At 46.8% G+C, this 15,562-nt stretch overlaps 1 protein-coding gene across 8 annotated transcripts in view; it reads left to right on the top strand.

Annotated features, from left to right (window-relative positions):
• The window catches only part of arvcfb (ARVCF delta catenin family member b), a 159,583-nt gene that overhangs the window by 134,687 nt on the left and 9,334 nt on the right, over nucleotides 1-15,562 (top strand). For all 8 annotated transcript variants that reach the window (XM_036527352.1, XM_036527345.1, XM_036527349.1 and 5 more), the window contains 3 exons: nucleotides 13,449-13,576; nucleotides 14,563-14,713; nucleotides 15,087-15,279. In XM_036527352.1, the coding sequence (XP_036383245.1) occupies nucleotides 13,449-13,576; nucleotides 14,563-14,713; nucleotides 15,087-15,279 (472 nt within the window). The remainder of the gene's footprint in view (nucleotides 1-13,448; nucleotides 13,577-14,562; nucleotides 14,714-15,086; nucleotides 15,280-15,562) is intronic.

Genomic DNA, 15,562 nt, shown 5'->3' on the forward strand with positions numbered 1-15,562 from the left:
TTCCCACCACGCCGTGTTGAGGGGCTTTGGCAGGTTTTAATGAGGATGATAAATGCTACAGTCGGCTCTGCTTATAATATTTGCACCTAAGACTTCCCATCTGTGTGGAATTAGGCAGCTCACTGTGCAAGGCACAGAGTGTGTCGCGCTCTCAAAAATGGCCCGGAGGTGAGGAGTTAGACAGATCATAACTTCCCCCCGGGCTGGTCCTTTGACTGGCTACATGCATTTCATTTCGTTTCATTTCATTTGCCTCTCTGTCACTTGACAGCTTGCCTGAATCGGGATTTATGTTTCCCCTCCGCGGCACAAACACAAGGCGAGCAATAAAAAAAGCAATTTGGTTACTAATACAGCGCCTTACATAACAGCGAGCTGCTTTGGTTTCCGAGCGTGGAATTTAATTTAGAGTCGGATCTTAACAACAACAATGTTAATGTGTGTTACTTCATGTCCTCTTGATGACGGCCCATTTGGGTTATGTATTTCCCCCCTAATGAAAACTGACTTTTTCGATGTCGGGGCATGCTGTCTCCCTCACCGACTTGTTATCCGCCAGATGTGTTTATTGACTGCAGAAGTGAATTCTGGGTGTTTTTTTGCCTTATTGTTCTCTTGGCAGTGTCACTATTCATCACAGGCACATTTGTCACATTAGCGCCAACCTCATATCTGGTGTCTCCCCATCAGCGCCGTGGATAGCGCACACCATGCCTCAGTACCTTCAGAGAGGAGGAATCCTCGCAAACGTGCTTCTTTAGCTGATTCAGAACTTTCTCCTCGTCCCTAATGGAAAGTAAACGCATTGTGTTGTACAAGCTTCAGAGCTGCGCTTCTGCCTCACAGAGTCTGAGAGGCATTATTCAGATGGGAAGAAAAGTTACAGGCGCAGCCCGAGTGGAACTAGAACTCTGAATAATTCACGGCGCCGAGGCAGTCGACGATCCTATCAGGACCCGTGTCCTCAGGTGCCGACAGACAGAGCAGTATCGCCAGTCAGGAATGTAGCACCGGCATAGTGATCGGCCCTTCCTGGCTCGAGCTCCCTCGCTGATGGTGTCTGCCTTGAACCGTCAGCGTGAGTCATTTCCTGGCGCACAGAGAACGCCACTGTTTCTCCTCGCGCTGTCTGTCTCCATCTTCTTCTCTCTCCCCGCTGTCAAAATTTACACCTTCCCGAGACTTCAGTCAAGCCGCAGCCAAAAGCGCCGACATCACCGAGCCAGGCCCCTCACTCACTCGGTGCTCGCACGAAGCGGATCACAGGCGCGCACCAGAAGAGCGGCTTTGAAACACTAGAGCCAGGCTAGTCTTAATCTCGTTACATCGCCCTGAAACCCAACCGCAGATGTGTGTCCCCCCTGACTTTGTCCCCTGCCTTTTGTGTGCACAAAATTAACCTTTCGACCACCCATGAAAGCACGGTCGGTCGAAACTCAATCCCACCCCTGGGAGCGCAGGAGAGATTGAAGTGCAGCGAGGGGGAGTTTCTTTACTAGTCATTTCTCGACATGCTATGAAATGCTCAACAGCTAATGCAGCACAACAATGGTGTTAGAATAGCTTGCCAGACACTGACACCCTGCCAGTCTCCCCAGCAAGCGCGTATCTGCATCTCTGCCCGAGGCTTTTCTCAGCACATAGGAGGTGTGATAACGGGGCCCAGCGCCCCGTGTGCGTCTGCGGGGAAACTGTGGGAACAGAGGTGTTTAAACGGCAGCTTTCGACCTGCCCCCCCCCCCCCCCCCCCAACCCCTCTCCCCTCCCCAAACACTCTGCGCCTGGCAGCCTCTCAACCACGGGGGATCAGACTAAGTGCGAATGCCCCTTGTGGAAGCCAGCTGTTGAGATGCCATCCATCGAGGGCATGGCCATGACAGGGTGCAAAGCGGGCAATCTGTCACATGTCGCATGCCAGTCGTAATCACACATGCATGTGCCAGCTCGTGCCTCGGTCAGGGACCGCAGGAAGTGACACAGATGAAGAGGCTGCAGCTGGGTTATACAGGGTATGCTGGTGGCACTTCCTGCCAGACCGTACAACGCATGTGGCATATATTACTAGAATTATCACGTAACAGACGCCATTATCCACGGCCTTAATCCAATATCTGAAGGAAAATCAAGGATAACATATTATAACATATTATCTTTTACAATGGAGGCAATTATTTAGCTGGCAGTTAATATAAGATGAAAAATGGGAAATTTGTGGGGAAAAAAACATATGGGTTATTCAAGGAAAAGTCCTATAGGTTATTAGAAAGAAAAAAGAGGTAATTGTAAGGCAGTGGTTAACTGGATATGGCATGTGTTACCCCAATGCAGTAGTACATGACTCACTGAGAAATGAACCACATTAGTAATACTATCAGTTGATATCTCTGAGTATACCAACAGCCACTTCCAGAATGCAGAAGTGGCAGATGGCCAACTCTGAATCCCCCGCATATCTTAGCTGTCTGCTGTCTGAAAGTTTCTGGAAAACTTCCTCCCTCATCGAAACCACCTTTGGATAGGTTATTTATTATTTAATATCCTCTTGACGTTGAATGTAAACTGTGATTTACTGAGATTTCACTCTTATGAAAAAACAGGAAATATGAAAAGGAGATTGGAGATGTGCAGTGTAGATCTCTGGTGTTTGGAGAGTTTGGTCTCGGCAACCATAATTTACTGTTGTCTTCCTGTTAGGAGGACAGCCATGGGGCTACCAAGATAATTACAGTGGAGCATTAAAACTACCAAGAAAGAATGCAAAGAGATTTATCCTTCAGTTGGAGCTTTTGTGTTCCCTCGTTCAGCCAAAAGGGGATGCTTTTGTGTCTGTGAGAGATGCTTTAATCTAATTAAGAACAGATAAATGGGAGCAACTCTCTGCCTCAACTGCAGTGGCAGCCTCACAAAACCCACTGGAATTCTTTGTTCTACAGTTTGTAAACAAAATATCCTCAGAATCTGATTGTCACTTGCAGTGAACGTTGTCATTATGTTTTTCTTTAATATTCCATTTGTGTCCTGTTGAAATATTTGTAGGCACGACGTGTTTGTGGTATGCTCTGCACATCCTATTGCATGGTGAAAGGAAAATATTGTTTTATTGTTAAATAAAGGGAAGAAAGCAGTGGTATTATTGGGTGGTTTGGTGCTGCCCTTGTGTACAGAAGTGTAGAGGCAGGCCAGTTGAGACACTGGGTGAGACTCCTGGTCACGATAGGGGTGTTCTGCCCTGCCAGCCACTGGCATGGGGCAACACTGAGTGACCTTGGCCATGGAGCTGTCATTATTCGCACGTCAGGACTGGCGCCATTCACTACGTCCCTCCAAAGAGAGAAAATTGCCTCCAATATTGTGCGGCGTACAGTGGAGATTGGAATTCGGAGCGCCAGGGTGCACAATGGCCTCGTGAGTGATGAGGCGATGGAGGCCAGGGAGCCGCTGGGAGGCCGGCCCGGAGCTCAGCGTCGCAGAGGTGAAGTGGGGGGGTGCTCTTGATTGCTCATCACGATGCCGCGTCTTGGCGAATAGAACAGCAGATAGAGAGATGGGTCCTGACAAGAATACAGCCAAGGGAAATCCCTCTCGAGTCAAACACAATCAGAGCCGTCATCCCACAACCCCCAGGCCCGGCCCTGGCCCGGCTTCCACACTCGTCTGCCTGCCTGCCTGCCTCCTCTCTCCAAGTAACCCAGCCTCCCACTGACTCTCTGAAGCAGGACCTTGGCTAGCCAAGAGTGAACACACCCAGGGTTCTCCACGTGATCAAAGGAATTGGTTTTACCTGTAGCATAAACCATAACACTGCTGACCAAAAACTGTAACATGTATATGTCAACCTGGTGGAAAAAAAAAAAAGAAAAACGTTTACCCAATAGATGACAGGCATGAGAGGATTTAGACCCCCCCTTCCCTCCACCAGCACAGCCGAAATGCTCTTTCAAGTTCGTCCAACAGCATGCTTCTGAGCTCAACCAGCTGTGTGCACCGCTGCTGTGTACCCACAAGCGTAGCTCCTCACTAAAATGTTGAATTAAAATGTAAAAGCCACCATTTCTTCCCTCAAATCCTTGTCAGATGCAGCTGCCACGTGTTTGGAATGGCAATTTGCTTGTCCTATTTACCAAACTCTGCATAGCTAACCAGCTGTCTTGTAAATTTCATTCGTGTAAAGCAGCTCCATGACAACTTTCTGGTTCTGCTTTCAGGAGGGAGATGCGCAGACAGCTAATATTAAGTGTTTTTTTTCCTCCGCTCTTGAAGAGAATTTTTTTTCCCCCCACTTTGCAGAGGCTCGGTCATGCTGTAGTTTCTACCATTTGTGTGCATCTGTGTACGTGCTGAGCTTCAGCAACCAGCTCTGACAGGCCAGGCTTCAAGGTGAGGCAGCATTCCACTTGCCAAAAAATGAGACAAGGAGAGAAATGCACTGTTAATAGAACAGTAGGCAAGCTACAAGAAAGGGCTGGACACTTTTCTCACCCCAGCCCCATCACTTGACAGGGTGTGCGGGAACTGCAGCGAGAATTGGGACTGGGGGCGGGGTGGGGTAGGAGGGTGGGTTTGAGATGTCACGTTAACATGTGAGCATCCTGCCTCTGTGGTAAATAAAGTAAATAAATAAATAAGAGGGCTTTACCTCTGCTTTCTGTCAGTCTGCCGCCCGCATGTCTCAGTGTGCTCCCTAATGAACAGATTTGTTGGTGTGGATGGATGTGGTTGCCGTGGCAACAGAGCTCAATGCTATTTCTGTGCGAGCAGACACTCCTCTCAAACACCCGCCTCCTTCCTCCCTCTCTCCCTGCCTCTCTCTCTCTCTCACTCTCTCTCTCTCACTCTCCAAAATTTCTCCTTCCCCATCAGTCCTCTGTATTCCTTCCCTATCCCTCCCTCCCTTCCTCCCTTATTCTGTGTGCGACTGCAGTTTGTGAACAGCTCGGCTTTCCTCTAGGCAAGCCCCCCCGTCCCCCCTCCCCCTCCCCTCAGGATTTCATCTCCTCTGCAGTGAAGTCTTAGAAAATATCTGTAAAAACACCACAGACCGCAGTGCTGTTTGACAGCAAACTCCAGCTTTCGTGGGCTTTTCTATGGGGCCTTGATAGGGGAGGAAAATGGAGTGAAGCACAAAACCTCAAGCAAGGCTTCATATCTTGATTCACGTAATCAGGCGTGATGGGTGTATCACCGCGGCGCTCAGGTCTTGGGAGGGCAAGGTGTAGTACTCCCAGTTTAATGTATATGATAAAGAAAAATAGCCTGCACTCTTTCTTCAAAAAGAGTTACATATGCCTTTCACTTTGCACAGGGGATTAAAAATGTTTCAGCTGTCAAGCCTTCGTCAGTGTTGTATATACAGGAGAGGAACAGTCAGATAAACAGGAGAACGGTGCAAGTTTCCACATTATCGTCATCGATGTAAATCTGTAAAGCAATGTAAAGCAAACGGTCAGGAAACAAGGAAATGTCTAGACGTTAATGTGGCGTGCCAGCTTTCAGAGACAAACGATACCATGAGAATGAACCACTCATATAGTCACGTTTGGTTTTGTGGTGTTTAATGTAGCATTAGTGATGTTAAATAGCATCTATCAGAGATAAAAGACCGCTTTACGTAAATGCATCCTTTCTATTTGTGGATTACATCAAGGCTAAGACACTTTAGCCCTATGAAGGAAAATCCCCAGAATTTGGTGCTTGTGTTGTTGATACCTGTTCTTATTGAGTATTATGGTAATTAATCGATCAAAACAACCCAACCAGTAAGCCAGAAAGTACCAACATTATTATTTTTACACAGTATCTGACAACACTAAATCCCACATTTTAAGATTACCGACTTTTCCCTCCCCAATTCAGATTTACAAGAATTTTTAAAAGAATTTTTCAACACGTGTGTTTTATTCTTATGAAATTTAAAATAGGGCATATTATGACTAGAGCACGATGTAATCCCTATGTCATATGAATATATTTATATGATTTGCTCTGTGATTTTGACAGGTACTGTCTAAAATTAATGACTTCTCTGAGTGTTTTGTGCAGTTAATTACCATAATACTGAAGGAATCAGCACCACGCAGGGTATATTCTTTGTAGGGCAAATGGTGGCTGTCAAGACTCATGCAGTTTGCATATGGGGCAGGTGCATTCACATGTGCACAATATATAGACGGTATTTCTGTCTATGGTGTTGTAGTTGTCTTTGACAGCTACTGGTTAATGTTAACAGTATGTCAACATTTCCTGCTTAATTACAAGGCCAAACTGGAAATGTATTCTAAATTCTTATGAATCTTTTTCACTGGGGAAATCTAGTTGTATTCATATAAATCACTGTTTGTCCTTGAAATGCTACATTAATATGTAGACATTTTTGTGGTTGTTTGCTTAAATGATTTACATTTATGGCAATTATGAGTGACACCTGCATTGTTCTCTATTTATTTGACAGCTCCCAGCCTGTACGCTATATAAAACACTGATTAAGGCTTCACAGCCAAGACATTTTCATCCCTTGTGTTGCAGAATGAAATGAAAGAAAGAAATGTGTGAGTCCTTTTGAACAAGCATGTGTTGGACTTTTTTATATGTAGGTGTACTTGATAACAGAAACTCTCTGCAGGTTTGGCCACACATCTGTTTCCCTGAACTGTACCATACATAGTTGGATACGGGGCAGCTGCATTTGGAGAAAGCTCTGAAATGTCCTCAGAGGTCAGACTGATGTATTATTTTTGCGCCTTTCTGTGCTTTGTGTGAAACTACACTCATTTTTAAGATGGATTCCTGTATCAGAGTTGCTCTGAGTGTTCTTCACCAGCTTATATTCATGCAGCACACATTGATGTCTCTCTCCTAAAGAAGATCTCATGTGTGGGTCAGGGTGAAAGCTGTGGGCAATGAACACTCGGCAGTGCTGCAGTGTTCGCGCACCCAAGGTCACATCAGCTGTTGCTGTTATTATACAGAAACACACAAGACATTAGTAAGCTTATGAAAGGTTTTAGCTTCAAGGCATGTATTGGTTGCCCTAGCGCCGTGACGAAGATGGCAGTGGTGTCCTGAGATGGTAGTGAAGGGGGAGAGGGAAAGGTCTACGGGTTTGGGGGGAAAGATTTGAAGCGTGTGACACGGCAACAATGTCGCCTATTGAGAAAGAGTCGGAAGCAGGACGGCTTCCTTGGGTGATCGATGACAGGCCATCTCCCGGCACAAGAGAGCAGAAAGCCGCACCACTCGGGGAAGCCACAGCGGGAGCTAATTAGCCATTTCGGAGAGTAAACAGTTTTGCTCTCGGCGCAGCAAACGGTTCGGAACGGGAGGACCTCGTCGGACGGCCGAAACCAAAGCCCTGAAATATCAATCAGCCCTTTGACAGCGTCTTCCCATTGATTCGGGGGGACTCGGCAGAGGAATGACAACGACCGAAGAGGAGGGGAGGAAGAGAAGGTGCTTTGTTATGCTTCTTCCTCTCCCCTGCCTTCCCCTCTCTGGGGCGTCTTTGTGTGCGCAGAGGACGGGCATCTGCCCGTGAGCCACGCCAACTGCCTGCCCCTTGCCGTGCCCTGGGGTCACCTCCTCACGCACCCTACCCTGGCCAGCTTCTCCCCATGCTGACCTCGCTCACACTAATATGCGTGGACTGTGAGTGAACACTAATTAAAGCTCAACCCCTCCCCCCCCAAAAAAAACTCCCTCCCAACTTTTCTTAATAATTTGGCCTGGATTGAATGGCTGTGAATCGCCTCCAGGGCCCGGCTGTGAGGGAGCCGGGACAGGAGAGCCGTCTCTGCCTCCTTCCTCTGCACCTTCATTAGTAATCTGCTGGCCTGCGCCTGTGACTGAGCGAGTGGCGGATGGAAGGGCCTTCCCTCCGGCGGGGGGGGGGGGGGCTCAGCCCATGCACACACCCACAGTGCTGCACAGCGGTACCGCAGGCCTCTGCTCCGCTGCTGACTTCTGCCAACAGGCCAAAATCAGTACAATTGTCCCATGGTCCTCGAAAAGGTTATTTAAAGAATGAAAGTTCATTGGTGGACCAGCTAAGGTCATGTTTAGGTATCCTTGCATTTGCCTATGAATAAAGCACTAGTAAATGCTTGAGAGACTTTGTAACCGGCAGGTGCTGTACTGATTCTGATAGTACTGTGGTTATCTTGTGGCTCTGATGGTTATGGTTATACTTATCTGATGGTTATACATTTGCGTGGAAGAGCGATATTAAATGCGGTACATAAGAGACAGCTGTAATGTTAAAACGTGCACCTTCACAACAAACAAGCCTTTCAATGGCTTTGTGTACTTTGTATCTCACAGTTAAAACCTCCATGTTCTGGTGTTGTTTTTTCCATTGAAATATTTCTCTCTGACCTCTGGAAATGGATTCCCTCTGTAGACTGACGGAGGCAGCTTCATTTTCATTGGACCTGTTCGATATTTTCAGAAGTCGCCCCGTCGCATTCTTGGCTGTCTCGCGGTAGGAGATTTGTGGGAAAGCAATAAATCTCGTGTGTTTTGATTAATGGAGTCCACATTGTGACAAAATAAAGCGTCTGTGTGGCCTAGATGAGGTGGTAACCAAATGGGCAGATTAATCCGCGTGTTAATCTATCATTATTTCGCTGCTCATCAGCACTGTCTCGCAGTCAACACCTCCATTTTAATTACAGCCAATAGTGAGGCCACTTCAGCCCAATTACTTTAACGTTAATTGATGAGCCTCTCACTTCCCCCCCCCATATGTAGCGCAACTTTACTTCCTTCCTTTAACCCAGTTTCCAGGCCGCGGCGTAACCTACCGTTTTACAGCCTCGGCTGCTAATTGAGGCTTGAGCGCAGGGTTCATCGTTACCATATTTCTCTTTTAAAAGGGGCCAGTTTCTCCTCCCAGATCACCTCATTTAGAGCCCCACGGACCTCAGGACCGCGGCACAGCGTAAGCACATTCCTCTGGCTGGATAATGGTGACTCTGCACAGGAGGAAGCCTGTCCTCCCGCAGGTCTGCGTGACTGTGGGGGAGTGTGTGTGTGTCTGTGTGTGTGAGTGACTGAGTGACTGAGGGAGACAGTCAGTAATGTATGCAGCTCATGCAGATGTGTCCAGTGACAGGAGGGATGGGTGCCACTCCCAGCGCCAGCAGCAGAGAGGGGGGGGGGGGGCAGAAGGTCACATCCCATTGCCAGCCAATTATTCATCATGAATTATAATTCCCTTCTAAGGACCTGGCAGTGAGCAGCCACGAGTTAATGAGAGGAAAGTGTCTTCTCTTTATTCCCATTTCAGCCCTGTGCCGCCATCGCCGCTCAGCTGAACGCCGAACAAAAACAAGCTCTGATGCAGCAGCCTGCGAAGAGACAAGCAAGAGCAGATTGGCCCCCTTTAAACACATGCCGAACATTATTGGTTCCAAATTGATTATGCAGGAAAATCATGAAATATTTCTTGTCTGATGGGCGTTTGAACAGCAGCTGCTCGAAAAATGTACTGTATGTCTGAATAGCACCCCTCTGTTCAGACCACGTAAGGAATCTGAAACAGCTGCGTGTGCTGGACTGGGGTAACAGTAGCTCAATATGAGGGAAGAATGCAGAGACCTCAAGGAATTAGTGTTAAAGGCAATGCAAATTCTCATGGCCTTTCTTGAGATAAAAAGCCTTTGGCTACTTGTATGAAACCTTGGCTTGGAAATGGCTATTTCATAGCCCAGTTCAACAGGAAGTAAGTCCAGCCCAAGGCAGTACAAGAAGGAGAAATGAGTATTTCTCATTCTTGGTTTTCTTGGGATTCTTGGTTACTAAAGAGCTGTCATGGATTTCTGGTGACCTATACACAAAGGGCTGATGTTAATTTAATTGCATGAAAAAAGGCCACTGCAGTTGCTTTTAACATTTTATCGACATACTGCTGATGTATGTGTTTTTAAATTGCTGACTGTACATAGAATATCCTGTAAAATACCAGGTTATGTACAGATCTATTTAAATTGTGCATATCTATTTAAATTTTAAGAAGAGAGCAGTCCTTGTGAGTTGTGCTGTCTTTGGTACACACTGCGTAAACCGCTGCCTCCCTTTTATTCCAAAAGGAAACATCCTCTCTGAGTGGTTTACTGAAAGCCCTGAATCTGCACACTGGAATCTGTGCTGCTTCGGATGCCATTTTTAACATGTGAAGCCGACTTTTTGTAGTGAGATTCGAAAGGGGGTGATGTCAGCGCAATGCAGCAGGTCTGAAGAAGGGGACCAGTGCCAGACATGACCTCCCCAGGGCGTGTGTGTGTCAGTGGAGGGCGTGGCAGGCCCAGCGAGGGCCCACATCCTGTTCCTCCTCTTCCTCCAAATTACTGGTGTGAGGTGCAGATTTAGAAGTGAAAATGGCCATGCTGGGTTTTCTGCGTTTCCTGAAGTCAGACGCAAGTCTGCTCGGGCAGTCGGAATTTCACCTCCTCTGTGGAGCCGTGTGGACATGCTGGTCTGGAGTGTCTTTTTCTATTCCTTCTCCTTCATAGTGTGAAGCTTCATAGTGGGAGGCTTAAGAGGGAGTTAGTTCATACTCAAATGATCTATTACTGCAAGAGAATGATTGATATGGGAAATACAGCATGTTGAAAACTGCTGAAAAATCATATTAGCATATTACTGGTGAATAATACTGTCATCAGACTACTCAAAAAATGGCCAAAACAGAAAGTTTACTTCTGTTAAGTAAAAAAGACATAAACTTTGTTTTAGTATTAACAGTAGTTAATACAGATGTTTTCACATCGACTGAAGCATATTGTAGCCATGCTAATGAATCCTATTGATGAATGGCTACATGCCTGGTTTGTAAGTTTCTTCTAGAGGTATTCTCCTAGGCATTCCTTGAGGAGAAGGAATGGAACAAGCCCGTGTCCTCACTTGTGATATAGCTGCCACTGTTCTTGAAAATCACCTCAGGCTGTATGTCTCACTGGTGTCCAGATATCACACCCGCATCAGACAGGAGTAGCAGCAGTAGGCAGCTCAATGCATGTCCCACTGAGAGTTTTCGTCATGCGTCCCGTCCCCTGGAAAAGACAGGGGACCTCGGAGCAGGCGGGCACGTCTTTTTGTGTGTCAGCGCACAAGGCGTGGTCCACCCCTCTGTAGCCGTCCCAAAGGGCCACACAGGCCGGTGTGACAGGGCTGGCATTTCACCGCTGTCTCATTGCTTTGGCACACAACCCTTCTCTCCTGTCACAGGAATGCACTGCATGTAGTTTGCTCTAACGGGCTGTGCTGATTATAGTCCCAGAAATAGGGACTTTGGAATTGGTGATTGTTTTGTCTGTGTGCCTGCTTCCAGTGAGTTTTGACTCTGAAGCACATAATAATTTAATGCAATGATAGTAATTATAGCAACAGTTGTATTTCAAATTGTTGTTTTTATTGTTACAATTACATAATCTATGAGGGACAACTATTAAAGTATCAGTATGAAGCAACGGTGCCAGCTAACCTTAAAGTAAATCATGTCACACCCAGTAATGTACTGAATCTCACAATGACAGCATCAAATATACCTCAGTTAGTAAGGATGCTCCCTAACTATTCCCACAGTGAACTCTCACACAAAACTTTATGTCTGTTAAGTTGCAAAGTCTCAAGTTGCTGGATCTCAGTTGCTGTAGGCTTTAGATTTATATCCAGGTCTAATGATCAGGTCCTTCCCTAAGATGCTGAATATGCCTGGAGGTGACCTTGTGTGAAGGTGCTATCTGGCGAGCCTTCCAGCAGTGCGCCTGAAAGCTGATAATGTAATTATGCTTGCATGGGGAAAGAGGTTAACGATTGGCCGCTGAAATGTGTTAAATGGACATAGCGACAAACACTCCATCCAGGTCCGGTGTTTGTGTGAGATCAATGCCCTCTCACACCCAGAAGAATAATAGAGAAGTATTAATGATCAGCGTGTGAGTAATGTGGCCCACTGATTCTGTGCCGGAGAAAACGACTTGCTGGCCTGATTTGTGGGGTGTCACGTTGCCATGGCGGGCAGTGCATTGCGGTGCCCGGTGTTTTTTGCCGTTGTTTTTTGCTGTTGTTTCACGCGGGAGCGGGGAAGGCGTGGGGCAGCACGTTCATTTCCCCTGTAGCCCTGTTTGAGTGGCGGGTGGAAGGTGTGTGTGTGGGGGGAGGCGGAGCAGGGTGATTTGCAGTAATTGTCACCCTGTCAGCCGGCCTCACCTTGTCCTAGTAGGAACTGCTGATTTAGAGGGCAAGCCAATAACTCAGCCTCTTTTGCCATGGGCTCTATGGCCTCTTATTGACTGTTTGTGAAAGGCCACAACAAGGCTGCTCTATTACGGATGGGGAATACTGAACAAGAAGGGTCACAGACCCACTCAGACTATATAGGGACACGATTGGCTTGACTGATTGATTGCAGGGCCTGAATTGGCTGTGACTGGGATGGGATAACTACTGCAGAGCACCTATTAGGGTATTGACATCAGGAAATTTCTCTTCTTGCGCCTGCCCGCCGTGTCTCTGCATGTGGGGTTTCGATGTGTGCAATACATTGTGCTCCAGATTCAATGATTATCATACAGAACGTTCACCTGTCAAGTCAGCTGTGAAAATTTGTACGCTCACCGAGTTCTGACTAACAGACTGCACAAACAGAAACAGTTGGATGGCAGAATTAGAACATAATCAGGTGCATGGATTTCGGTGTATTATTACACTGAACCTGATAGAAACCCACGCACCATTTTTTGATGAAGGGTAAAAGTAGATTATTGGAGGTGGGTTAGAAAGGGCATTACCACAGTATTACTGTTAAGATCTATCATCTGGCTGTGCCCAGCAGAGGTGGAGAGTTCAGGGAGATGAGAAAACACTGTAGTCTAAATATGGCAGGTGTGTTGACCATTGTAGATTTTTTTAAAGATGACTGGCCATCTGAAATAATTAAATGAAAGTTGGAATAATGCGGTAAAATGCAGTGAAGTAAATAATGATTATTATTGCAATGTGTTGTCAAGATAATGGGCAGCATTGCCACTGTAGCTCCAATTCCTCCCACCCTGTAGCTGTTCACACAAGAATTAAGGGTTTCTTGGTCTCCTTTCATAATGCAGTTCTCCTGTGCCATTGTTTTATGGTCATTGTTACTTATTACGTATTACTGTGTATGAGTATATTATTCACATACTCATACTTAGACAGATAGATATAGATTACTGATAGATTGAACTAGAACAGTGAGAACAGGTCAGTGTCCTGATCATGTCTGTCTCTTGTCTGTCTCCAGCAGACCCAAGTTACATTAGTTTATATGACTAATAAAGCAATGAGCACTGGTTTCATGCACACGCCTGATTGACTGTTTGAGGTTCCGCTCTGTGCAGAAGGCTGTGAGGATGCAGACCGAGTGTTTGTGGGTGGCAGGACTCCGCTGTGCCTGACGTCTCGCCGTCTCCCCGCAGGCTTTGAGCTGCTGTACCAGCCAGAGGTGGTGAGACTCTACCTGTCCCTGCTCACCGAGAGTCAGAACTACAACACTCTGGAGGCGGCTGCTGGAGCCCTGCAGAACCTTAGCGCTGGGCAGTGGACTGTGAGTGAAAAGAAAAGGGGGGGTGGGGGGGACCGGTGGGGGCGGGGTGTTCACTGAGCACCAGACCGAATTCCTCCAGTTCTCACACTTTCTTTACTCATGTGTATATTTATACACATCTGTCACCATCTTTAATTCATTGGCTAGAATTGTGCTGTTCACATATGTATGAGGAAATCACAAGTACCAGGCACTCTCTTCTGATTAGAAATGCTGAAATCATCACACTGCTCTATGAACATGCAAACATGCACACACACACACACACACACACACACACACACACACACACAAACACAAACACACACATATACACACACATTCGCATAGTCAACCATGGTGTTGCCTTGTTTATAGTTTGACGGTGTCTGGAGCGGTAATTTTGATGCGAGGAAGCTATCTGGCTGAGAAGAAATATACCGCATCGTCCATGATTACACTGTCTAAGCTGAAGCTGATCTAAATGCTTCAGCACAAACAGGAATTTGAAGCCGCTAACACATCAAACCTCTGAATCTGTGAGACAAACCTATGGGGTCTTTGGTCCTTAAGAGGATTTGAAAGCTTTTGCAAATGCCTTTTCATCTTCGGTGTCACAAGGGATTACTGTTTCAGGCTCACTACTGCCATCCAGTGGCAGGGATTGGACATTGCATGAATTTAATTACATCTCAGGGGCATGATATGTTCGGCTGAAGAGCCTTTCATGTCAAAGTAAAATGTTTTGTGTTGGAAAAGGAAGAAAGGAAAATCTATTGATGTTTAATAGAGACAAATTACATTATTTACAACAGACCATGGCTATATTTTTTGGAATAGTGAAATAAAGGAAATGGCTTGCATCACTGGTTGGGTTTTTATGTGATAAGATTTAATTTGTTTGGCTATGGAGTCAGGTGACACATGACATCGCATTGCTGAACACGCACAGAGCGTTTCAGTCATCCGGTACATTGCTCAGATCACTTGTCTCTCTCCGTCCCCAGTGGTCCAACTACATCCGAGCGACTGTGCGCAAGGAGAAGGGCCTGCCCATCCTGGTGGAGCTGCTGCGCTCCGACTCTGATAAGGTGGTTCGAGCCGTGGCCATCGCTCTGCGCAACCTGTCCATCGACCGCCGCAACAAAGACCTGATAGGTGGGGAAACCGACCGCCACACTCGTTTCCGGTGGAGAAATGCCCTTTCAGAATGACAGTCCTCCACAAACCCAAGAACCAAGAAGCAGGGAAAAATTGCTACGCTTTGGCATGCATTGTTATGTGACAGTGATACTGCAATCAGATAAGTCACACATCGAGCATAGATTTCTTGAGCTGATTTCTGAGCTAGTGCCAAGCACAGATTTGAAGTTAAGCTGAGTTTCAGACTGCCATTTACAGTTCTGCAGACAGCACTAGTAGCCTGCCAGCTTTCGGCTTTGCAGGGGAGCGACCTATGACGGTCACAACTGCTTCCAAAAGGGGTCCACGTTACGTGACGGCGCCCTCTGCTGTCCTGTCTCCCTCCCAGGGAGCTATGCCATGCGGGACCTGGTCAGCAACCTGCCCAGTGGCCAGCAGCGGCCAGCCAAGAACCTGGAGGAGGACACAGTGGTGGCCATCCTCAACACCATCCATGAGATTGTGACGGACAGCTCCGAGAACGCTCGCTCCCTCATCCAAGCTCAAGCCATCGAGAAGCTGGTGGCCATCAACAGGACGAGGTAGAGGGCTCCTACCCATACTGCTGTAGAGCACACCAGCAGTTGTATTCTGGAGAGCAATCTGTGCCTGTGGTCTCTCCTAACCACCAGTGTCTGTATTTCCCATTCGTCAGGTATATGTTATTTCTTCAGGAAAGAGTTAATGGTGTAATGGCATTTGTCTCTAGAGTTAGGGGTGTGAATTGTCTTGTGCATTGCGCCTTCAGATGATCCTGAGCTAATTTATAGTCTTACCAGTTCCCTCACAGTCCTGAGTGGGCTGCTACTGATGGAGGAGAAACTG

This window comes from Megalops cyprinoides, chromosome 4 (assembly GCF_013368585.1).
Source record: "Megalops cyprinoides isolate fMegCyp1 chromosome 4, fMegCyp1.pri, whole genome shotgun sequence".
Lineage (NCBI taxonomy): Eukaryota > Metazoa > Chordata > Actinopteri > Elopiformes > Megalopidae > Megalops > Megalops cyprinoides.